The 24,081-nt window shown below is 45.3% G+C and overlaps 1 protein-coding gene across 4 annotated transcripts in view; it reads left to right on the plus strand.

Annotated features, from left to right (window-relative positions):
• The window catches only part of MGAT5 (mannosyl (alpha-1,6-)-glycoprotein beta-1,6-N-acetyl-glucosaminyltransferase), a 402,706-nt gene that overhangs the window by 155,759 nt on the left and 222,866 nt on the right, over nucleotides 1-24,081 (plus strand). For 3 of the 4 annotated variants that reach the window (XM_018062080.1, XM_018062074.1, XM_018062085.1), the window contains 2 exons: nucleotides 1,896-2,278; nucleotides 17,945-18,103. In XM_018062080.1, coding sequence (XP_017917569.1) covers nucleotides 2,038-2,278; nucleotides 17,945-18,103 — 400 coding nt within the window. In that variant the 5' untranslated portion in view covers nucleotides 1,896-2,037. The remainder of the gene's footprint in view (nucleotides 1-1,895; nucleotides 2,279-17,944; nucleotides 18,104-24,081) is intronic. The other variant, XM_018062092.1, reaches the window with a different exon arrangement.

A 24,081-nucleotide genomic window follows, 5' to 3' on the forward strand; every position in this document is an offset into this window, starting at 1 on the left:
GGACTGGCAGCGCCATGGTGCAGCATTGTGAGGGCGTCTGCCTGCGTTCGGGGCTCTCAGACTTGAGTGGGTATCAGAATTGCCTACTGAAGCACAGGTTGCTGGTTGCTATTGCTATTGAAGCATAGGTCCACCCCTCCTACCACTTTCTGGCCACCTCCAGTTGCTGCTTCAGTAGGTCTGAAGTGGGGCCTGAGAATTTGGTTTTCTCACTGATGCTCCTGCTGCTGCTGAGTTGGGGACCACACTCTGGGAACCACTGGCTTAGAGTTCAGCAGCTGGTAAACTTTTTTTGTTAAGGGCCAAGAGTGCATGTTCTAGGCTTTTGAACTAAGTAGGATTTCAGGTACATAGTCTTCATTGCTTTTCACAACCCTTTAAGCCTATTCAGACCATTCTTGGCCATAAGCAGATTGTCAGGGAAGAGGAATGGTCTAGGGAAGGCAGGGCCTGCTTTGGTGCCTCCTGGGTTGCATGTCTATAGATTCTCTCTTCTCTGCCATGTAGCTGACTGACCTTTGTCAAGGTAATCTCCATGTTGTTGTTTTTTTGGTCTATAAAACAGACATAACATTAATAGTTCTACTGTGTAGGACTGTTTTAAGAATTCAATGAGCTAAGGCATAAAAACCATCTATCACAGTGCCTGGGACATCACTAGAATTTATCATTTACTATTAGTATCAGTAGAGGTATTACCAGCTGCTGATGACCGTTGACAGGCGAAGAAAAGAGAGAGGAAGACCAGCACAGATCTGGTTCATTATAGACCCTGAAAGCTAATTGCTCCAGGGTCCCCTATCATTTCTTCTTATGCTGCTCAGGAAGAGGAATCCTTTGACTCGCAACATAGGCACAGTCAGAATACATCCTGGGTCAGTCCCTCGAAGGAGTGGATGCTCAGCTTCTGCTTTCACAACCCTAAAGAATTGTGCCATTTGTGAGCCGGCTGGTTTGTGAGGCCAGGACTCTCAGAAGGGGGCCCACCTGTGCATTTGTATCCCATGCTTCAGCCTCATTTGTTGGGAAGGCTTGATTCAGGACCACAGTGCAGCCTGTGCTGATACCAGATAGCATCTGCTGCATTGGTATTGAGAGGATGCCTTGTAACCTCTCATTTTGCCCCATGGTGTGAGTAAAAATGAGAACCACAGAAAAGCAGGCTGTCATGTGCCCCACATTTCCTCTGCTGAAGTGTGCAAGTGAGAAGTACTGTGCAGCTTTCACTTGTATAGCTGGCACGGAAAGATAGTCGGGTACCCCTTGCACAGCCTGTCTGCACTGCTGTCTGGGGAGAGGCCACCTGGTGGCCCTGAGAACTTCAGCTTGGCTCCAGACACTGCTACTGAAAGCTGACCATGCTCAAATAATACCAGTTGTGGGGGGCTCTCTCCTTTCCTTGTCTGATTACCCCCTAGGGGGCATCCACTTTCTGGCTCACCTCTCCAGCTGCGGGCTCTAATCCTTGCCAGAGCACAGAATCTTGACTTGGTAAGTTCAAGTTTCACAGGCACAGAAGTGCCTGCTGGTGATACGACTTCACCCTCCTCTTGGGTTTTTGCTGACATTTAATGAAATATCCTTCCATCTCCTCCCCACCTTGCAAAACAAACTTCCTGTTTTGAGCTTGGTCCAGACTGGAACAGCCCTGTTACTACACCTGTGAACACGCGCAGACACACATTCCTCCCCTCCGTATTTGTACAGCTTTCTGTCGACCAGCCAGACTTCCCCTCTCGGCTTACAGATCCTAAATCATAACACGAGATAGGCTACCGGCAGATGAAGAAAAAAGGAACTGCACGTTTCAGAGCTGTTTGAATGAAAACAAGGCTCTGGTTTATTTCGCCGTGTTTTGCCACGAGGACTCTGCTAACTTTCCCCCTTCTTCACAGCAGGATGGAACCAAGGCAAGGAAATCAGCTGATGCAGGAGCCAGAGTGAGTCGAGGAAACCCGCAAACCCAGCCAGTACCATGAGCTCGCGTCTCCCCTCTGCGCTGTAGGAGCCTGGGGCAGGCGAAGTCGGCAGAAAGCAATGGCTTTCTTCACTCCGTGGAAGCTGTCCTCTCAGAAGCTGGGCTTCTTCCTCGTGACTTTTGGCTTTATTTGGGGTATGATGCTCTTGCATTTTACCATCCAGCAGCGAACTCAGCCCGAGAGCAGCTCCATGCTCCGGGAGCAGATCCTGGACCTCAGCAAGAGGTACATAAAGGCGCTGGCTGAAGAAAATAGGAACGTGGTGGATGGACCCTATGCGGGGGTCATGACAGCCTATGGTAAGTTCTGCACTGCCGGGGCACCTCTGTCCAATTCTGCTTTGCCTCCAAGGGACCCTGGAGGCTCTCACTCTTGGTCATGGATTGAGTCTACCTCTTGCCACTCCTGGCGACACATTGCACACAAAGGGACGCCTTGCGAGAGTTAAAGCAGTGCCCTTTGGGAGATTCTGACCTCTTATCCACACTGATGCTTAGTGCCCAGAGCAGTGGGGCTTCCCTCCTGGAGCTCTGTTGGTTGTATTTGCAGCTGGCTCCTCTTCGCTGGACACATGGCTGGATTGCATGATCTCATCTGGGAGGATGTTCAGGGAATGTAGAAAAATAGTCTCATTATTGTTCCCTAAACAAAACTTAATTAGGACGGGTAGGGGGAGGTAAGGACGGTGAGGAGGAATGTTCTAGGCCTGCCAGAAAACTCAGAGCCAAATGTGTACCTCCCTCCAGCCAGAACACACTTCATCAGAGCCTACATGCTGATCAGTAGTTTTAACCTTGGGTTTCCTCACAGTTGATGGCTCTCTCGTTGCTTGCTCGTATCTCTGATTGCTCTCACTTTGAAAGAGATCTTTTGGTACTCGTTGCTTTTTTTGTCAGGTGCTTGAAATCCTTTTTGAAATGAGGTTGAGTGAAAAGATATGCATATGGAATATTATTTTTCTTTCGGCAAAAGTTAGGCTTAATATAGAAAAGTTGGAAGCTGTAGACAAACCGAAAAAAAAAAAACAAGATTAAGGAAAATCACATATAGATCTACTACTGTGGGAAATAACCACAATTAACATTGCAGTGTATATCTTTCTGTTACGTATGTATATACATACACACTCACATGCAAATATATGTGGACACAAAATATTTACCAAAGCATACACAAATACAATGTGGGGGCTTCCCTCGTAGCTCAGTCGGTAGAGAATCTGCCTGCAATGCAGGAGACCAGGTTTGGTTCCTATGGTCAAGAAGATCCTCTGGAGAAGGAAATGGCAACCCACTCCAGTATTCTTGCCTGAGGAATCCCATAGACAGTGGAGCCTGGCAGCCTTCAGTCCAGGGGTTGCAAAAGTCAGACACGACTTAGCGACTAAACCACCACACACATACAAAATATAAACTGCAGATGAAATTTGGATCAGACCATGTTTTGGAAAATCCAAGGTGCAGCCCTCCTGTGGTCACTGAGTATTAGAGTGGACTTGGTTCGCAGTGGATGACCTTTGTGAAGTCGTGCAGTGACAGGTCTGGCCATTGAATGGAGACTTCAGTGGCCTCAAGGTTTGGAGCCCGAGGTATAATATAAATCAGATACAAGGGTGGGGTTGGTTGAGGTGGGAAGCATTGATGGCCTTCTTTAGTGTTCAAATGATGATTCCTGAAAATGTGTAGCAACAGGTGTTGAACTTTAAGTTCAAACACAGGAGTTGTTGTTGTTTAGTCACTGAATCATCTCCAACTTTTTTGAGACCCTGTAGACTGTGGCCCTCCAGGCCCCTCTGTCCATGGAATTTCCCAGGCAAGAATACTGGAGTGGGCTGCCGTTTCCTTCTCCAGGGGATCTTCCCAACCCAGGGATCGAATCCATAGGAGGATTCTGTACCACTAAGCCGCCTCAGAAATCATACTCAATTGTACATATATGTTTTTTTCTTTTTAAAAGAAATCCAAGAAATACGGTTACTTTTTAATTATATATATCTATATTTTTTGGTAAGGAGGAAATGATTGTTTTCCATATACAATGTGGACTTTCTTTTTCAGTGCCCACTATTTGGATGATCACACAAACTGCTTTTAATCCAGTCTTTCAGGATTTGGCAGTGTCTGTTGGCACTGGGTTTTTTAATACATCTAAATGTCACCTTTCTTTGATCTGATGGATCAAAAACTGAGACGAGTTTGAGAGCTGATGTTGAAAAACAGCTAGGTAGTTTTTCGGAGGGTGCATTTTAAATTACGTGTTGACTTGGATCTTCTGTATTAATACCCAAATATTATAGGTAAACCACCAGAAAAAGATAAATAAAGCCCATTGTCACCATTGGTGTTTCTATTGTGTTACAAGTAAATGTCATGAGTAAAACAGGTACTGCTTTCCAATTTCTGGTTCTGTGCTTTCCATGTTACACATTTGTAGAGAAAGGGGTCTAGTCCTGTAGTAATTTCCTCCTGTTTCTCTCTCTCAGATCTTTATCATGGAAAGGAAAAACCACTTGAATGGCAAATGCATAGACTTTTTGTGTTATAGTTGTTTGCAATGGTTTTATTTCTTGTGTGCTGCTAAACATCTCATAGTGTGAGTTTCCTCCACACTAAAGAGCAATGATTTGGTCTTAGCTTTTCAGCCTCACAGAGACAGTATATTTTTTTTTAGAAAGTTATTGAAAACTTCAGAGTAGCCTAGTTAGAATATCAACCACCTTATATGTTTATAATCATAAGACTTTGGAGCTCAAAGAAACTACAGAAATTTATTTCAACTTTCTCCCTTTACAGAGGAATTTTAGCAGAATAATTCTGTTCCTCAGAAACAACAGAGAGACAACCAAATGGCAAATCTAACCTGTTTTTCTCTTTCATCTAATCAACTCAGCCTGCCAATCAAAGTGGTCCTTGGAGCTGAGTTTCAAGAATTTAATTGGACTGTGCATTTGTGCTTGAGGTTTGAGGATCATCATGAGATGAAATCTTACCAAGACATAGGCTCTCTTCTCAGCACCATTGACATTTGGAGCCGGATAATTCTGTGCATGCTGTATCTTGTAGGATGCTTAGCAGCATGTCTGGTGTGTCTATCCACTCGCATCAAAAATATCTCCAGGCTTGGGGGGCAAAATTTCCCCTCTCCTCGCCTTAGAGAACCGCTGCACTAAGGCTGAACACAACAAACCCATCTAGCGGCACCTTCTCATGGAAGTCCTCAAGCAGATAATTGAATTTTGATATTTAAATTTCGCCAGCTTGGTTCTCCCTGGTTCTCATTTCTGGGCACCAACAACTGGGATTGAGCCCAATGTATAATCCAGGCCCAGTCCTGGGAAGCTGGAAAGCCACTGTGAGGATATGTGCTTCCCCTGGAATCCATCACTACATCACTAGCCGTGTGGGCATGTCGGTAGCTGGGCAGCTCTGCTGGGTGAGGTTGTATGTTGGATGGAGATACGGAGACTGCTGAGTGTTCAGTGGTGTAGCTGGGCTGGAGGCGTGGGGATGAGGATACATGAGCCATTGGTTGGCTGTGTTTTTCTGCCACAAACACAGCCCATGCACAGAGCATCTCCTGGACGTCTGCTCTGGGACAGTGAAGAGCTGACCCTCAGTGGCTGGGACCTGTGTCTGGTTTGAATGAATCCAATTAATAGACCACCTCCCTCTCAAAAAAAAAATGTCTTCCATCTCTTGTCCCATATTGGTATAATCAGAGGCTCTCTATGTGTCTTCAGTAGCTGCAGCAGGTGTTTGAAGAATAGTAGTAGATGATTTGGGGGCTTCCTACGTGTCACTAGTGGTAAAGAATCTGCCTGCCAAAGCAGGAGACACAAGAGACGTGGGTTTAATCCCTGGGTCAGGAAAATCTCCTGGAGTAGGAAATGGCAACCCACTCCAGTATTCTTGCCTGAAAGTTTCTGTGGACAGAGGAGCCCAATAGGCTACAGTCCACGGGGTCACAAAGAGTTGGACACGGCTGAGCACACACGCACACAATATTACTGACTTATTAAAATTTGTGACTTGAGATGCTGGAGCAGAAGTATTCAGCAAACTATGACCTGTGGGTCACATTTGGAACTCTGTGTAAATAAAGTTTGACTGAAACACAAACACTGTCATTTGTTTACAGCAACTAATAACAGACAAACGTGACAATACCAGGATTTATTTCACATAACATCTAAAGTGTGCTGACTCTATCTTTCAGAAGCCTCCATAGTTCATTCTGAAATGCTCATCTGATCATACCCCTCCTGTGTCAACAATTTCCCAGGAATCCCATGGCCTTGGGCCAGGTCTTCTTGTTTTCATATGGCTTTGGAAGGATTTGGAACCCAGCATTCCATTGTTCTGTATTGTCTGTGGCTGTTTGGTGCGACAGTTGCAAAGCTGAGTAGTTGCTGCAGAGTACAAAGCCTAAGATGTTAACTCTCTGGTCCTTTGCCAAAAATGTTTGCCAGTCTCCAACAGGATTGCAGTTGGTTGTCCATTTGACTAATCCTCAGACAACAGTAGAAGAACTTTCAAATGATATCTCCTCCTCCCCCAACCCTGGTCTGGTGATACAAAAAGAGATTTCTGACTTTCTTTTGGGATTTGGTCATTCAGGAGCAGTGCCTGAAAGATGTCCCTGGCAGCCTGTGTGGAACAGTTGGAGCAATCATCCCTGGGGTGTGGAGGGCTTTTCTGAGTGCTCCCCTGTCACTGTGGAGAGGAGTGTGTAAGGCCAGCGCCATCGACAGCTTAGCCTCCAGCATGACTGGCAGGGCCATGCCTGTCCGTGATTTCTTGGGAATTGCATCACAAACAGTGTCATTCACTCTAGTTAGTGCCGGGCTTGTTCTGAGTTGAACTGATGTCTGTCTCCAATGGCCTGACCCAAATTCTGATGCTCAGTGATCAGCTCTTTTCTAATAGGCCAGGCATGGTCCATCCTGTTCTCAAAGTAATAGAAACCTGGGCTGATGATACACACCTCTCCCCAACCAAGGGGTCCATCCTCACCTTATTAGCCTTGACTCCTCTCACTTGATTCTCTGTGCACTGGGACGCTCTGACCTGGATAGGTCATCAGCTCAGGCTGAAGCAGTCGAGAGCCCCAGCTTCTCAGCCAGCCCCAGCTTCTCAGCCAGCCCCCACCAATATCCTGTTTCTGTGCTGCCTGCTTCCTCTTGGCCTCCAGGTCTGTACACATGCTCTGCCTAACCTCCTGTCCCCTGGTTCCCTGAACTCCTTGGGCCTAGACTGTCCCCTGGATTGGTTGGTACCCTTCCAGCCTGCCACTCTGGACCATGTCTGTGCTGTGGGCTGGTATCTGTCAGTGCCATCGAAGCTTCGTATGCACAGCTGGGCAAACACCGTCAGGGTTCCTGCTCTCACAGAGGTTACGCTTACTTGGAGGGAGAAGTAATAAACAAGAGAATGACAGATAACAGTAAGTTCCAGGAAGAAAAATGCTTAGAGGGAAATTTTTTTTAAGTACTTGTGGAGCTGTTGATACTTTGGAGGAGAAGGTCAAAGAAGGCTTCTCCTGGGAGGTGTCTTTTAGCCCAAAGGATGCCGAGAAGCTACTGGGCAAGGTGGGAGGTGAGAGATGGAGGCAGATCAGGCCAGGCAAGAAGCATGGTGTATGCTAGGTCCTAAGGCCTTGGGCAAATTCTGGGAGATAGTGAAGGGACAGGGAAGCCTGGCATGCTGCAGTCCATGGGGTCGCAAAGAGTCAGGCATGACTTAGCTACTGAACAACAGCAGCAGCAAAGCCTCATGTGCAGTCCCAGGGCAGAGCAGAGGCCACTGCAGCTAGAAGAAAGTAAGCACGGAGTAGCTTGGCTGGTGCTGACGTGGGAGAAGCAGGCAGAGGGCGTGGGTGCCATGGCTTTGCAGGCTGCGGTCTCGGTATGATGGGAGTGGCGGGGGTGAGATGGGTGGATGCCCTTCTGTAGAGCTCAGCCTGTCTTGCCCCTGTCCTCTTGCCCACTGTCATTTACACAGCAAGGCAGGGAGGTAAGAAGGAAGGGAGTTCTTTCTGTTTCCTTAGGGACGTGGGGGTGGAGAACTAGGGTGGAGTTTTGGTTGCCGGCCAGTGGGCAGTGGAGCAGTAGCAGCTTTGGGCTTCTGTGGCCCTCCTTGGCCTGGGGATGTCCATTTCCAAGACTAACACCATTTAGTGTTAGAAAAAAAAAAGAAATGAACTTGGATTTCATTGGCTAGGCCTGTGAAGATTTGTTGTTTTTTTTAAATTTTTTCTTTTTGCCTCTGTTCCTCCAAATTTGATCAAGGGACATTTTTTGGAGGGCTGGGTGATGTGGAAAAACCACCTTTGCCCAGGCAGAAATTCTCTGCCCTTGAGGGAAATACATTCTTCTTGGAGTGAACCAGGTAGGGGGTTAAAAAAAAAGAGAGAGATGAGCCATTTGATTGTCTGAGGAGGCCCTGGTTACTCTACAGTGATATGGCTGGTATGATTCAAGAAAGGGCCCTGCTTTAAAAGCTTGGAACCTGAAAACAGGCCTCTCTGGGGCTTGGGGCTTTTCCAAGGAGCCTGTGGTAGAGGCCTGGCCCCCGCAGCGTGCCCGTCTGAGCCAGGCCAAGTTCGCGGGCACGCCTGCCCAGTCCGGATGTCTGAGGAGGACCTCGGGTGTGTTTGGGACAGCTCTGTAATCTCTGGGTCTCCGGGAGGAACTGGACACTCTCTCTTGTTTTCCCTTTGTCCTCAAGCCCTTTTCTTCACACCGCACCGCTGCTTCTGGTCCTGGCTGGAGAAGGGAACACAGGTGTTGAAGGGATTGGCCTCAGACTCAGATCCCGCCCTGAACTGTAGGTCCTTCACCTTCCCTGGGGGCCGTAGCTCCTCCAGCTGTGTTTCCAGATGTGTCCCTGGGCTCTTTTGCTCAGAACTGCTCGGACAGAGCTCCCAGCCACCCTGAAGAGCTGTCCACCTGCTCATGCTGCCTCATGGCGCAGCCATCTCCCAGGACCAGATGCTGGGTGATGGCCTTGCATCTTCCTGCCTCTGAACCTCAGCAATTGCTCTTCCCTCCAGCTGCATGCCTTTCCTCCACAGAGACGGCTCCCTCCTCTCCTTCCAGGCCCTTTCAGAAGCAGAGCCACACCCCTGCTTCCTTCTTGTTCTTCATGGTATTTAAACCACCTGTCATGACACTGTTGTGACTTTGTTTATCATCACCTCTCTCCCCCACTTAGATTAAGCTCCCAGAGAGCAGGGCATTGTATCTGTTTTGTTCCCCACAGTATTCTGGGGCCTCGGCACCTGCCTAGCACATAGTGGGGCCCGCAGGTGAATAGCAGCAGTGTTCCCTCCACTCGGACTCTGTGTAGTACAGCTCCAGCTGAGGCTAATTTGAAAATCACAGTGACTCAGTGATGTTTTCAGTGAGACAGGAAATGAGAAGAGATTCCCTATGAACTGGGTGTCCAGATGCCTCCAAGTAGCTATTTATGCAGGATCCGGACATGGGAACCGTTGTGTATTCTGGAAGGCATTGGGAATGTGTTTATTTGTGGCTTGTGGAAGGATTCTTTACTAGATGTGTGACCTTGGGCAAGTCACTGATGTTTTAAAAACCCGCCTCCTCTTTTAAGAAACAGCAGATAAAATATCACTGACCTTATAGGCTTGCTGTAAGGATTGCATGCGACCAAGCTTATCAAATCACTTAGACTAGTAACGTGTATTTGTTATGAATTATTGCTCACTTTGGCCTGCACGGACCTGCAGTAGCCATGAGCCAACGAGAATGGTCAATGTAGACCTGATGTTGTTTATTCACTTGAATATGGGGCTCCAGGAGCTTGTTTCTGTGGCTGTTCTTAGGGTTTACAGAGGACAGGACCCAACCAGACAAGACAGGAAATAAGCTGTGGTGTGGAGGAAGCAGGCTTGCCACTCCCTCCTAAACAAGATTGGCAAGGCGTGTCCACCAGGATCCCCAGGGCTGCTGTGACAACACAGATGCTGGGCTCCACCCCAGGGTTGAGACCCACTGCTCTGGACTCTATGGAGAGTCTGGCGCTGCCCTGGCTCCCTTTTTAAAGGTCTGTTAGCACCACTGAGTGACTTTGGCATCTTTGAAACAGAATGTGTGATTGTCATTGTCTTCCTATTTGAAGATAAGTCTTTCTCTAATGGGTGTGGGATGGACCAGTGCAGCCTCTCTCACTTTGTCTATGAAGTGGGCACCTTTGGAGCAGTTTCTGGGGGTGGATGGTGAGTGGGGAGGGCTATGCTGTGGCTCCTCTTTCCCGACAAGGAAGATGCCCTGGAGTCATTAGGGACTTCGGATGACAGTGGACTTGACCTTTCAGAGCCTGTGGACTTTTCTATACCAGTTGCTAAGTTGCTTGAGTCCTTTTCCATGCAGCTGGCAAAGTGTTAGGAAAAGGGAGAGAGCAGCCCAAGAACTCCATCCTGGCTGTTTACAGATTCCGTAAAGCACTAACTACTGTCCAGAGGCCTAGATAAGATCCAGTCTCAGATTGTGCTGCCTCAGAATTCCTTGAAATCCTCACGACCCTCCCCACAGCACAGGAATAGCGTTCACTTCTAGGTGCAAGTTCAGGTCACAGCTTAATTGCCTACAGCTAACCCAGGAGAGCATGCAGTCAGTGATGCTGAGCTTCTGAAGCTGTTCTTCATTGTGTGGTAATTGTTCCCTTTGTGACCTGGTCTGGCTGTCTGTGACAATTGCAGGGTGAAGGGCGCATTGGTGAGTTTAGATGTGGGTGAGTTGTCCTCTGAATGGCTTGAAGAACTCAGATGAAATGGAGCTAGGTCAGTGACCGAAATGCTTCTCGGAAGGGTAGGGGGTGTCAGGGTACCTGTGGCCAGTGTTTTGGAGTTCTGAGGTAGAATACATTATTCTGACTGCATTTCCAGATAGCATTTCATACCTTTGTGATGGTCAGAGTGATATGAACATTGATAGAAAATTAAGAGCATCTGAAACACGAGGCTGACGAAAACCTGCAACCCTCCAGGCACTTTTCCTGGGTCAGCTTCTTTTTCTTCAATTGTGAAAGGAAAAAAAAATTCATTTTCAATTCCAGCAGCCATGTGAGTCACTATTTCAAAGCTGTTCAACACAAGATAAAAGATACTATTCCATAAAACACACAAGGGCAGAGATAGTCCCAAGTCCATCATCGCATTCTTACGAATAAAGAATAAGAAAGAAAATACTCCTTACCCCCAAACCCAGATAAGTTTGATTTCTCTCTAGTCCTTTATTTAGATGCAGATGGATATATGTATGCTTATTTTTTTAAAATTGGAATATTTTATACAGAGCTTTTAAAACTCATCTTTGTTGTATTTCCTCATCCATTAGGTCTTTTTAATGACCATACACTTTTCCTTTTTCATCCAAACGTTTCATTCAGTAAATGTTTATTGAGTTCTTGGGGTCAATAGCTTGTGGCAATAAACAGAGATGACAGGATAGACCTGCTGTCTGCCCTCCCCGGGCTCCAATCTAGTGATTTATTCCATTTTAGGAATAGTTGGACATCATATAATGTAACCTTTTTGCTGGTGTTTGGGTAGTGTCCACAGCTTATCTGTAATAAATAACACTGTTCTCTTTTATAACTAACACTGCTTCGAATGTCCTTGTACATAATGAATGGACTGTATTTTGGTCATTGCTCTAACCGTATTATCTTTCTGTGGAAAGGTCACTTTCAAATTAATTTTCAAACATGTAACTGATGAAACTTGACATTCCTGGTAGTCAGTGGGAATGGGAGGTTGGGGTTAATTCATTTTTCATTAGCACCTTCCTTTCTCATTATCGCCCTGTCTTTTGCTGGTTTCTCCAGAGCAGTGAATGAATCTGCTCTGTGGTCCTCTGGTTCGAGCTCTGCCCTTGAGGGTGGCCATGGTAGAGAGGGATTTGCGTTAGGAGCAAGCCCAGATATAAATGATTTTTGGCAGTTCTGATGTAAGTCCTTGCTCATTGCACAGTTGGCTCTGTGCCAGTGAATCGTGGCAGCTGCGCCTTAAATATAGTTCTCGATTGTGGCTGGGCCCAGAGTCCTTGACGTGTGGATAGTGCAGGTTCCAGTGGAGCGGCTTGAGGATGGAACCTGGCACCTCTGACTCCACAACTGAGCCTGATAGACTGCAGGCTGGAGAACCCCTGCTTGGGAAGCATGTCGCAGGGGAACGGGGTGGGGTCAGCACAGCCTTGCTTAACTGACTTGCTGATCTGGGCAGTCAGGGTTTATCACCCAGTCTCACAGCTTTAGCCAGTAGACCTATGAACTGATAGATCTTTTTCCACCAGCAGGACCCCCTTTCTTTAGTTTCCATCTCCTTGGATCCCAGCTATGGGGGAAGATATAGCTGGCAGTGATAAATCCTTGACTGTTCTGTTCAAGGATATGAAAACCTCTTCCAGCCTCTCTCACCATTACTGTCATGGTTTTCTAGAAATGAAAACTTAAGGAGCTGCCAGGGCACCTGTTCTGAGATTTTGTTGATCTCACCCTTTATCAAAGAACTCCTGGCCTGATAGAAACCAAAGCTTTCTTTCCCCAGAGGGACATTTAAAATGTTTTCACTTACTTTGATCTCATCTTTGTCATGTTCAATAAGTTTTCAGAACACAGAATTGCAATAGTAATGTTGGGATTAAATTTTTATTACTGAGGCTTTGAAGCACAAACAAAATTTTAAAAGTCTGTTAGTAATTGGAAATTGTAATCCTGCTGAGGATACAGTTTATGGCTGTAATAACTATAAAACACAATGATAAATATGAAGATATTATACTGGAATTTGGAAGAATATTTTCACTGTCATTTCTTTATTAAACTATATGAAATTAGTCTTGAGTATTCAGTCTTATCAAATATATGGGTTAACATTAAGACTAAGAATGCATACAAAAATACTCTGTGTTAAGTTTAAAATTGCAATAAAACTCTTTAACAGTTCTTGCAGATTTAGCTGTAAAATACAAAGGTGAGAAACAATTGCATCACCTAGAAAGGTATTGCTTATTCAGCCTTATTTGTGGGAAGACTGTAGTTCATTTATTTGTTGGTTCATTCATTTACTTATCCACTTAGGTAACACACACTTACTGATTACTGTAATGTGCCAGGCACCGTGCCAGTTTGTAAGGACTCAGAGATGAACTTGGGATCATCTTTACCCTTGTATATTTTATTGACACAACTATCTTTTATCTTGTGTTGGAATGCCTAGAAATAGTGACTCAAATAGCTGCTTGAATTGAAAATGAACTTTTTTCTTTTTTTCCACATTGAGAGAGAAAACATGCCTACCCAGGTAAAGTGTCTAGAGAGGCCAAGGTTTTTAATAGCCTTGTATTCAATTCATGGAATTTAAGGGAGAAGACACAGAAAAACAAGTTCTTCATTATGTTTAAGTGTTGGAGTTGCTCACAGAACTGCCCCATCAGTGAGTCTTGAGGGAGGTTGGGGTATGATTTAACAGGGACACATTGCAGAAGCCCAGGACTTAATCCCTACTAAGTGTGTTCAGAAGCAGCAAGTCAGAGATGCTTGCCGGCTGGAAGGTCCATAAGGTTCCTTAAGAAGCAGTAAAGCATGGTGGGTAAGAACTGTTGGGTCTGGAACCAGGTTGCCTGGGTTTGGACCCCAGATCTGCAGTCACGTGGGACAAATTCATTAACCTCTATGTACTGTGGTTTACTCATCTGTATGATGGAGGTGGGAATGGCAACATGTTTCTCATATTGTCTTGGTGGGACCAAATGAATTAATCCATGTAAAATGCTTAGCCCAGTAACTAACACATGAGATTTAATAAATGGTGTTGCTGGTGCTGGTGGAGGAACAGTAGTAGCAGTTGCATCAGTATAGTGATAATAGCAGCAGTAGCAACCTTAGCAATAGTAGCATGGGAGTAGAGTGATGATGGTGAACATCAGCATTCTGCTCATCATCATGAATTCCTTTATACCGTGTCATAGAGTCACACAAGATCCATCTGTGTAGGTGGGATCAACAAGAGATAGTAAATCACATTTATTGATGGACTGTGTTTAAAGAATCAAGGAAGAATGTCTTCTTAATGCCGATGTGACCACCGTGTATTGTATCCAGGGTGTGTATGCCACCAATAACTGTCACCAAAAGCTGTGGGGAGACGCTCTCCAGGAGTCATATTGCCTTTTAACAAAAGGGCAAAGCCTGAAAGGGGTTACCAGCTCTTGAGAGACCTGCAGCATGGGCTGTCAGCTCCTGCCTTTCCTCATTGTACTTTCCATCATATTTGCAGTAGTGTCACCATGGAAGTCATACATAATGCAAGTTTAGTGACTATCTTTTCACTCTTCGTTCTTTCTCCCATAATCCTTGTGTCCAAGTTCTATCTTGATAGCTCTGCAGAAGGGCAGTGCGGAAGACAAGCGTTGGGAGAATGTGCTTAATTCAGTGGTTCTTGAATGGAGTGCAGTTGTACTCCCCAGAAGGGACATTGGCAATGTCTGAAGACATTTCTGGTTCACACAGGAGGATTGCTACTCTCATTTAGTGGCTACAGTCCAGGGATGCTACAGACACCTTACAGTACAGGATAGCCTCCTTCCTCCTGCTCCCCACCCTCCTGGCAAGCAAAGAATTATCTGGCCAAAGTGTCAATAGCGTAGAAACTGAGAAACCTGAGTAAAGCCAGACTAGCAGATCGGGCCTCTGTGTATGGCTAACTACAATTGCTGGTAAGAGTTAAATGCCCTTTTTACACGTGAATGCCTTGGCTGACAATTCAGGCTCTGGGCAAAGACGTTGAGATTGGGAGGCAGGGCAAGGGAGATGGATATCATTTATCTGAGGAGTGGTTTCTTTAGAGTGCACGCAGCCACCTCTGAGCAGCACCATGGCCCCCATCTGTGTGGCTAGCCTCTGGCAATCTTCAGAACTCTGGAGAGGCAGTCAGTGCTTCAGAGTCAGTGTAAGACCAGAGTTGGTGGCTGACTCCTGCTGTCTGTGCCAGCTAATGATGTGTCAGGGACAGGCTGTGAGTCACACTGATTGTCAGGCTGCAGCCTCCGAGGAGCGTGATCTTATGACCCTTTGGATAAAACGATAAAGCTTTGCATCACTGGGGGAGAGATTTCTCTAGGAAGGATGAGAGCGTTTTCCAAAGGTTTTATTTTTTTAACTTACCTATGTAACAGTTATGTAGCACTTATTATGTGCCAGGCAGTGTTCAAAACATTTTACAAATATTAACTCATTATGTCTCATTATAACGCCAAAGAGGTAGGCTTATTCTTTTCACTCTTTTACAAATAAGGGTACAGAAGTGGAGAGTGAGGACTCAAACCTAGGAAGTGATTAGAGTCTAAGCCCTTAATCGCTAGGCTGAAAGTCACTGAATTTCACACTTGGTTTCTTTTCTCAGCCCTGGCTCTTGACTTCTGGCTGGTAGCAGCAAGGCATCTGGGAATTAGGCAGACCTGAGTCGAGTCCCCATTTGTGATTTTGTATGTCTGGAACCACGAGCATATTGCTTCCTATCTGTGAACCTCAGTTTTCTCATCTGTGAAATGAAGTCACACCTGCTTCATGGAGAATGTGAAGTTATTAATAAATGCAGTTCCTTATATATGTGCATGGCACCTGATAGACATTCAGGAGCTCTTAGTTCCTATTTAACCTTCTTTGTTATAATCTTATTTTTGGACAATTGCTCTTTTGCATGGCCAGCTTGTCTTAGAATCTGTGGGTAACATCCTCAATGAAGAATAAAAAGTAGACCTGGTCAGATGTTTGTTAGAGAGACTGAATGAAGAGACTGCTACAGGTCTTAATGCTGGGAAGAAGTCTTGGGTTTGGTGTTGGGAGTGCTGGGGAGATTGAGATTATGCTAAGCACAAAGATCCAGACTTCCAGGATAAAGGTGTGGGTTCTGTTTCCAGTCTTTAGTGAGCTTCAGTGATGCTGTCTGTTAACCCCGGGAATGCAAACTTGCATGTCCATGTCAGTTATGTGTCTTGTTTCTGTCGGATTAGTGTTTCTCTCTTGACTGGAAGTAGAAAGGCTGCCTGCTTGTTAGTGGACAGTCATTGGCTGTGCTCTGGGGTTGGTGGATTGGCCCAGTGTGTGCTTCTTTCCTGGCCAGATCTGAGCACCTGTTCATGGCAAGTCTGCTCTGTTCCCAGCAGAATGGAAGGTTCCCCTTTGTCTGAATTCAGGATTTTGCTGCATCCTGCTCCCCTGGCACACTCCCAGTTCATAAGTGAGTCTGGATTCTGTTCACATAGCTGCTGCCCTGTGGTCCTCCTGCCTTTCTCACATGTTCAAGTCAGACTGTCTTTGAGTTTCCAGAGGAGGGGGCTAACTTAATCTCTCTCTCTGTGTAGATTACCTTGTATACAAACTTAGTAAATACTTATGTAGGCCTGAAGATAATGCGTCTGTAATTTATCTGGAGAGAAGTACATTTCTCTGTAACCCATAGGCAGATATGTAAGAAAGAGAATCAACTCTTAAATGTCAGCACCAGAAGAAAATGGTCCCAGCATCTAGAACAATGCTTGGCACATAGTAGTGGTTTAATTAATATCTTGAATGAATGAACTCCTTCTCTGATAGCTCAGTTGGTAAAGAATCTGCCTGGAATGCAGGAGATCCCCTTTCGATTCCTGGGTTGGGGAGATCCACTGGAGAAGAAATAGGCTACCCACTCCAGTATTCTTGGGCTTCCCTTGTGGTTTAGCTGGTAAAGAATCTGCCTGCCATACAGGAGACTTGGGTTCAATCCGTGGGTTGGGAAGATCCCCTGGAGAAGGGACAGGCTACCCGTTCCAGTATTCTGGCCTGGAGAGTTCCATGGACTGTATAGTCTATGGGGTTGCAAACAGTCGGACATGACTGAGCGACTTTCACTTTGAATAAATGAATGAATCTGGTCTTTAAGTGTGCTTCTAAATTGCATTATAGTTAACTTTGGATTATCCAGCATATCTGAAATCTGAAACTGTAGCTTTTATCTTGTTTTGTTATTTAGTCGCTGAATTGTGTCTGACTCTTTTGTGACTCCATGGACTGTAGCCTGCCAGGCTCCTCTGTCCATGGGATTTCCCAGGCAAGAATACTAGAGTGGGTTGCCGTTCTCTTCTCCAGGGTATCTTCCCAACTCAGGGATTGAACCCGCATCTCCTACATTAGAAGGTGTATTCTTTACTGCTGAGCCACCAGGAAAGCCCATAACTTTTTATTAAGTATTACTATATGTAACCAACAGCAGTAAAGACTTTTCAAAAAATTGGGACTTGCAAGAGTGTGAAGTAATGTAAAGTTACTCAGTCGTGTCCTACTCTTTGCGACCCCGTGGACTGTAGCCCACCAGGCTCCTCTGTCCATGGGATTCTCCAGGCAAGAGTACTGGAGTGGGTTGCCATTTCCTTCTCCAGGGGATCTTCCCGACCCAGGGATCGAACCCGGGTCTCCCGATCTCTGAGCCACCAGGGAAGCCCAAGAGTATACAGCACTAAAAAACAGACAAAACAACAACAACAATGAACTTGATCTGGACGTTTTCAAGGCCTTCTTGCATTTGGGGCTTGTCATTCTGTGTGTTAGTAACCACCATTGAGAGGAGGAAGAATTGAATGCTTTGGTAGGATGCTAAATAACAGCATCTCTCAACCTACTAGCTGAACAGTTTTATGTCACTTACTGTGAAGCTTGTGTTACAGAGCGAACTGATGTGTTTTGGACTCTCTGGGCCCCTTGAGTGCGGCCTCTGTTGCCTTTCAGGTGGAGTTTGTTAGGACAGGTCTTCATGGGGTGCTTTTTGAATTGCCACATTTTGTTCTTCACATCAGAGGGAGGGAAAGAGAGAGCAAGCGTGAGTGTGCATGTGTGTGTCAGGCCGATGTGAGGGGGACCGGAGGATGTCTGAGCTGTTGCATTAAATCCTGTGCATGTTTGCTGTTGCAGATCTGAAGAAGACTCTTGCTGTCTTGCTGGATAACATTCTGCAGCGCATTGGCAAGTTGGAGTCAAAGGTGGACAACCTCGTAAGCAACAGCACAGGGACAAACTTGACCAACTCCACCACACCTGTTCCCAGCTTACTTGAGAAAATTAATGTGGCAGGTAAGGACCATGAGTCTATGCCCAGACGTGGAGTCAAGGCCTGCTCTGAACTAGGAAGAGAACCACAGGGGCACAGTGGTTCTTATTGATATAAGATAAATCCCATCAACTTAGTATGGTCCCTATAACCCTAACTTTAAATTTATTTTTGGATAATATGTTCAAAGGCTTTTACAGTCTCATCATGATGTGTAATATTGGGTGGTTTCTGTGATATGTTTCCCATAATGAGCTCCTGGAATTACTTTTAATGAGAAGATTCATAGCAGGGATAAAGGAAATACAGAGGTGATCTGGGAGGCTCACACCAGGTAGATGTTCCTTCCCCTCCCCATTTTCATCAAACAATTTCAAAAGTCTGTTCCACATAATAAATTCTCTCCTCCCTGCTGTTAAAGGAGAGCCATGGCAGACTTGCCTCCTTTGTGTATCCGGGGAAACAGGCGTTCTAGAAATGGCATTCGGGGAATAGATGGCCCCTGTCTGATCTTGGCCTGATGCTGTAGCCTCTTGTGGACACCTGGATGTGTGTGTCTGACCCCCTTCTTGCAACTGGACTCTTGGATAAAAGAAGGGAAATGAATTTGAAACAATCCCCATAACATACCCAACGTGTATTGTCCACAGCTCACATTTGGACCCACCCACCCACTCCTCCGCCGCCGCCTCCCCAGCATTGCTCTGCCCTGACGTTGGCCTCTTGGCTTTTGTGGTTAAGCTAGGCCTTGGCCTTGTTAGGGTGACCACTGTCATTTCCTGGGGACCCAGGACAAAGCAAAGAGCTTTGATGAGGGTAAGGATTAGGTGCTTTGAGTGAATGGCTGTGAATGCGTTGTCTATACTCCTGGTGGGTGGTATACAAGCTCTAGCTAATAGATAAAAGAAGTAGCTGGGTTACTTTCGAAATTTTAAAAATCGACTTTAGTATCCTCTCTGGCTTGTTTTTCTCTCCCTTTCTTATAGGAAACTCACAGCCTTAAGTGGAACAAGATTCTTTTCCTTTCCTACCTCCCAGTGTCAAAACATTTAACTGTTTCACATTAAGCAGGCTTGTTGTATTACTTTTCTGCTGTGTTCTCTGCCCTTTAGCAAGTTTTAAATTGCAAACTATATTTCTAATAATCCAAAGTATCTGACCAAACAGAGGCATTAAAAATAACTTTTAATTACAACACAGAGGCAGTGTCATCTGGGCCATAAATCCTGTCTTCCTTGCAGTTTCCAGCAGCTTCTGTAATTAGACAAGAAAACCTCCCACTGTGCTGAGCTGCTTATTAATAAATGGAACCCAGGCCTCTCCAGCCTCCACTCCTCCACCCCTGTTCCCAGTAAGAAGTGCTGTTGAGAAGGTCCTCTCTGATTTCCTGGCAGTTCTGTAGGTTCCTGTTTCAGAGGGTTGTGTGTGTAGGGGGCAGGGTGGTGTTCCGTCTCTGGCATCGCTGCTTCCCACTGCATCTGTCCTGGAGGGCCCGTGTCCACGTGTCTACCATCATTCTCTTCCCTGATAAGGGATCTTGCTGCCTCTGACTGTCTTGTTTGTGTGCCAGGCTCACAGGGAGATTTCCTGTCTGAGTTTCAAGTCCCAGGGTACACAATTGTGGAATGAAATGTGATGGAGGCGGTGACCACTCTTTTCAAATGGAGTCCCTGACCCTTGCCTGGAGCTAGTACACTTGGTTAACAAATATCTCTAAGCACATTCTCTAAGTCAAGGGTCCCCAACCTCCAGGATCTAATGCCTGATGATCTGAGGTGGTGCTGATACAATAGTAACAGAAATGAAGTGCAAATAAATGTAATGCACTTGAGTCACCCTGAAACCACCCCCCCCTTCCCTGTCCATGGAGAAATTGTCTTACATTGAATCGATTCCTGGTGCCAAAAAGATTGGGGACCTCTGCATAAAGTCATTGGATTTGAAAAGGGCTTCTTTAAAAGTGCCACTGGTACTGTGCTTTTACTAATATTTATAGAACCAGAGTACTTGGTTTTTTATCTTTCCTTTTTGGAAAGATAATTTAAAGTTCTGCCTTTGATAACTAACCTCATTCTTACTTGTTTTCATCTTTCGTGCGTGACACGCTCCATACCTTTGAGATTTTTACTGGCCAATTAGAAAAATAATACACATGCATGGGATAACACAAACTATGGTCACTGTAAGAGGGGCTGTCTTTGGAAGGCTTCTGATAGGAAGGTAAACTTAGAAGGTGGTTAGGACGGAGGCAATTGAGGATTGAGGAGGAGACACAGAGTAGAGATGGATTGCTACCCAGGTAAGAAGTTAGAAGGAAGGAGAGGAAAGTGGCCATTCTCTGCCATTAAACTGTTTCCAGTTCCTGAGCCTTGGAGGGACTTGGAGCCTTGCTTTTGTTTATTCTTCTCAGCATCTCAGAAGTAAGTGCTTTCACAGGTTTTATGAGTTTAAGTATGTGGGATGGGGTGGGACTGAGGTAAAGACCTCGTAGTGCCAAGCAGAGAAGAGATTGTTTTCCCCGCTCCTGGCTTTCCATTTTGTGAATCATCTCAAACGGTGAGTCTAGAAAAATGTGCTCCCATTTTCTTCAGGGTTCCTAGAGAGCTGACAGTTTCCTGGACTACTTAATATCCTGTCTAAAATGGAAGTTCTTTCTGTCTGAGGGTCTGTTTCTTTGGCTGACCTGTGTGTTAAACCACAACAAAAAGAAATGTCATCCTTCCTTGTGTGTGTGCGTGCACATGCTCCCCTGCCAGACACTGCGCTAGCCTCGCCTCAGTGACTACAGATGTGACGTGAAGAATGCAGGCATCCGCCTCTATTTCCTCCAAAGGTCGGAGGGGCCGTGATATCTTGTCAGAGAACACACACGTATTCTTTATTTGCCAGGTCTGTGGGTTAGTGTGCCACGAAGAGGGCCAGAGCACTGAAGTTCCCAGTCCTAGTTTGTGGTCAGCCCCTCATGGCTTCTTTGCCCTCTTCCCTGATCCTTGCCAGGCTAGCAGTTCTCACATCCCTCCTGTCATAGCAGGGGTGGCTTTTGAGCCATGAGAGTTCGTTTTTTATAGGGTTCCAATCCTAGTTGAGTGAAGTTGTTCTTCCCCGCTCGCTGCATTAAGACATGTGGTAATTGCTCAGAAATGTTCTCCCTGGTGTGTCTTTAACTGCTTACTCTGGTGTCTTATTGCTAACGGATGTTTCTGATTGCTTACTGTTGTGTCTTATTGCTCGCTGATATATCTTCTGGTTGACTATAAACTGTATCTAAATTGGATACCATAGCAGTTGAAGAAGAATTCTCTAAATTTATTTTCTTTTTAGGGATATGTGTGTGTGTGTGTCTCCCCTTTCCTTGCTCTGTTTAACTATGTTGTATGTGATTTTTATCCAAAATGGCTTGTCTTGCCAAATTTATTACTCTAGGGCTTTTTTACTATGTGAAAATGAATGTTCCCCTAGAGAAATTGTGGTGGAAATGGACTTTAGGAAAGTAAAGAACGAGATTTGAACTGCATTTTTGAGCAATCTTTATCTTACTGAAGAGGAAGGTGAATCAAAGAAATGAAAAGAAAAAAACTTTTCAATCATGAGAAATCATGATTTCTGCAGGTTTAATCAGTGATAAAACTTGTATATTTCCTTGTCAAAATTACTTATTTTGGGAATGACACTTGGGTTTTTTTTTTTTTTTTTGAAAGACCAATTCTGCTTTTCTCTGGATTTGTGATTTTGAATTCTGAAGTGGAGAGAATAGGTCAGGGTTGGTGGTTCTTGGCCATGTATTGACATGGGGAAAGGTAAAGAGCTACAGGTGTGTGATGTGAAAATGCTGGCCTGCTGAGGACTGTCATTGTCTGCTTCTGTCCTTGTTTGGCCATCTGTGTCTTGTTCAAAGCCTGGCTGTTGAAGGTGTTTAGTAAGTACTGTCCACATGGATTGGATTATGCTGGAGGGGACAGCATTTCACTTCTGCAAGGAATTCCTCCCTGTAGCTCCCCTTCTCCACTTACATGTACAGGGATTTGCTTACAAGTGGGACTTGGCTTCTCATTTTCTTGTTTTAGACAACAGTGGCAGACACCATCTAAGAAATACAACTCCGTGTTTCTCGACCATGACTGAACTTCCCGTGGGTGATTTGGTGCTCTGGAGCCCTTATAGTATGTAATGGTTCCCACTCTAGGCTGTAATATTTGTGGGGAGTGGGGATATTGTGCAGCTCTCTAGTGAGGGACAGGGAGGCAGGAGTGTGGGCACTAGTGTGTGCAAATTTATTCATTTATACTCTCAAGGGCCTGTTGTCATTCAGCATCGGCTGAATAACTGGCCAGTGCTGACAGTTGACTAGAAGACAGAACATCATGACCACATCCATCCGCTTGTGCTATGATCGCTTACAGTTGCAAGGTGAATGAATTGGGAAACATTCGCAAAATCGAAAATACAGGCACAGCTCAAAAGGATGCTTTCTGATACTGAGTCTAAATTGAACGTTAGGCAGCCCTGCGTTTTCCAAATGTCAGTTTCAGCATGCAACATATTCTAGTATTTGGAGTTGAAGTGCGATGTATTTGAACTGGGATGTTGTTCTCAAGAAAAGAACCACAATTGTTATCCTTAGCATTCGAAAATTAAAAAATGTTCCTGCTGAGTTCCAGGGACTGTGTTTGGAAGTGCAGCTTCTCCCCTCTTGGTGCTGCTAATGGACCTTGAAATGAAGTCACACCTGTGCTGTTGCCTTGTTTGTGTCCCTGTGACATCAGATATGCTGGCCCAGCACCTGGGGTGTCCCAGCCCCGCCCAGACACCAGCGCAGCGGAAGACTTTCCCAGGATCAGGTTTCAGCCTGTCAGTGGCACTCCAGGTGCTGCCTGAGAGAAAGGAGAGAGAGAAGACTGATCTTTATTAATTAAAGAAAGATTTTTTATTAATCTGGGCAAGAAACCAGTATCTCTGTCCATCTACCTGTCCTTTTCTGTGTCATTCTTTGCACAGGGGGCAGTAAGTATTTGGCTACTTGTCAGAAACAGTCCCTTTAGTACCATCTCAGAGAATGGATGTCTTTGTTGGTCTGGTTTTCACTTTGTGTGGTCAAGGGCAGTTTGATTTTTATCACAAGGAAGGAGGAAAAGGAAGAAAATACAGTTCAGGAGGAGTGGTGCTGACCTGTGTGCCTGGGTATTTTTCTTTTCTTTTTTTTAAGCTTCTTATTTTGGATTAGGGTATAGGCTTGTGATAGTTTTAGGTAAACAGTGAAGGGACTCAGCCATACATATATGTGTATCCATTCTCCCCCAAACTCCCCTCCCATCCCTGCTGCCACACGACATTGAGCAGAGTTCCATGTGCTATACAGCACGTCTTTATTGGTAATCCATTTTACATATAGCAGTGTGTACATGTCCATCCAAACTCCCCAACTATCCCTTCCTCCCATCCTTCCCCCGGCAACCGTAAGTTCATTCTCTAAGTTTGTGAGTCTCTTTCTGTTTTGTAAGTTCATCTGCATCATTTCTTTTTAGATTCCACACGTAAGGAATGTCCTAGGGTATTTCTCCTTCTCTGACTTCACTCGGTGTGACTGTCTCTGGGTCAATCCATGTTGCTGCAGGTGGCATTATTTCATTCTTTTCAATGGCTGAGTAGTATTCCATTATATGTGTGTGCCTCATCTTTTTTATCCATTCCTCTGTCAGTGGACATTTAGATTGCTTCCATTCTTGGCTGTTGTAAACTGTGCTGCACTGAACTTTGGGTGCACGTATGCACCTTTCAGTTCTCGTTTTTCTCCGTATATATGCCCAGAAGTGGGATTGCAAGGTCATATGGTAGCTCTGTTTTTAGTTTTTTAAGGAACCTCCGTACTGTTCTCTATAGTGGCTGCACCAATTTACATTCCCACCAACAGTCTAGGAGGACACCCTTCTCTCCACATGCTCTCCAGCATTTATTGTTTGTGGATTTTTTGATGATAGCTCTTCTGGCTGGTGTGAAGTGATAT

This window comes from Capra hircus, chromosome 2, assembly GCF_001704415.2.
Source record: "Capra hircus breed San Clemente chromosome 2, ASM170441v1, whole genome shotgun sequence".
Lineage (NCBI taxonomy): Eukaryota > Metazoa > Chordata > Mammalia > Artiodactyla > Bovidae > Capra > Capra hircus.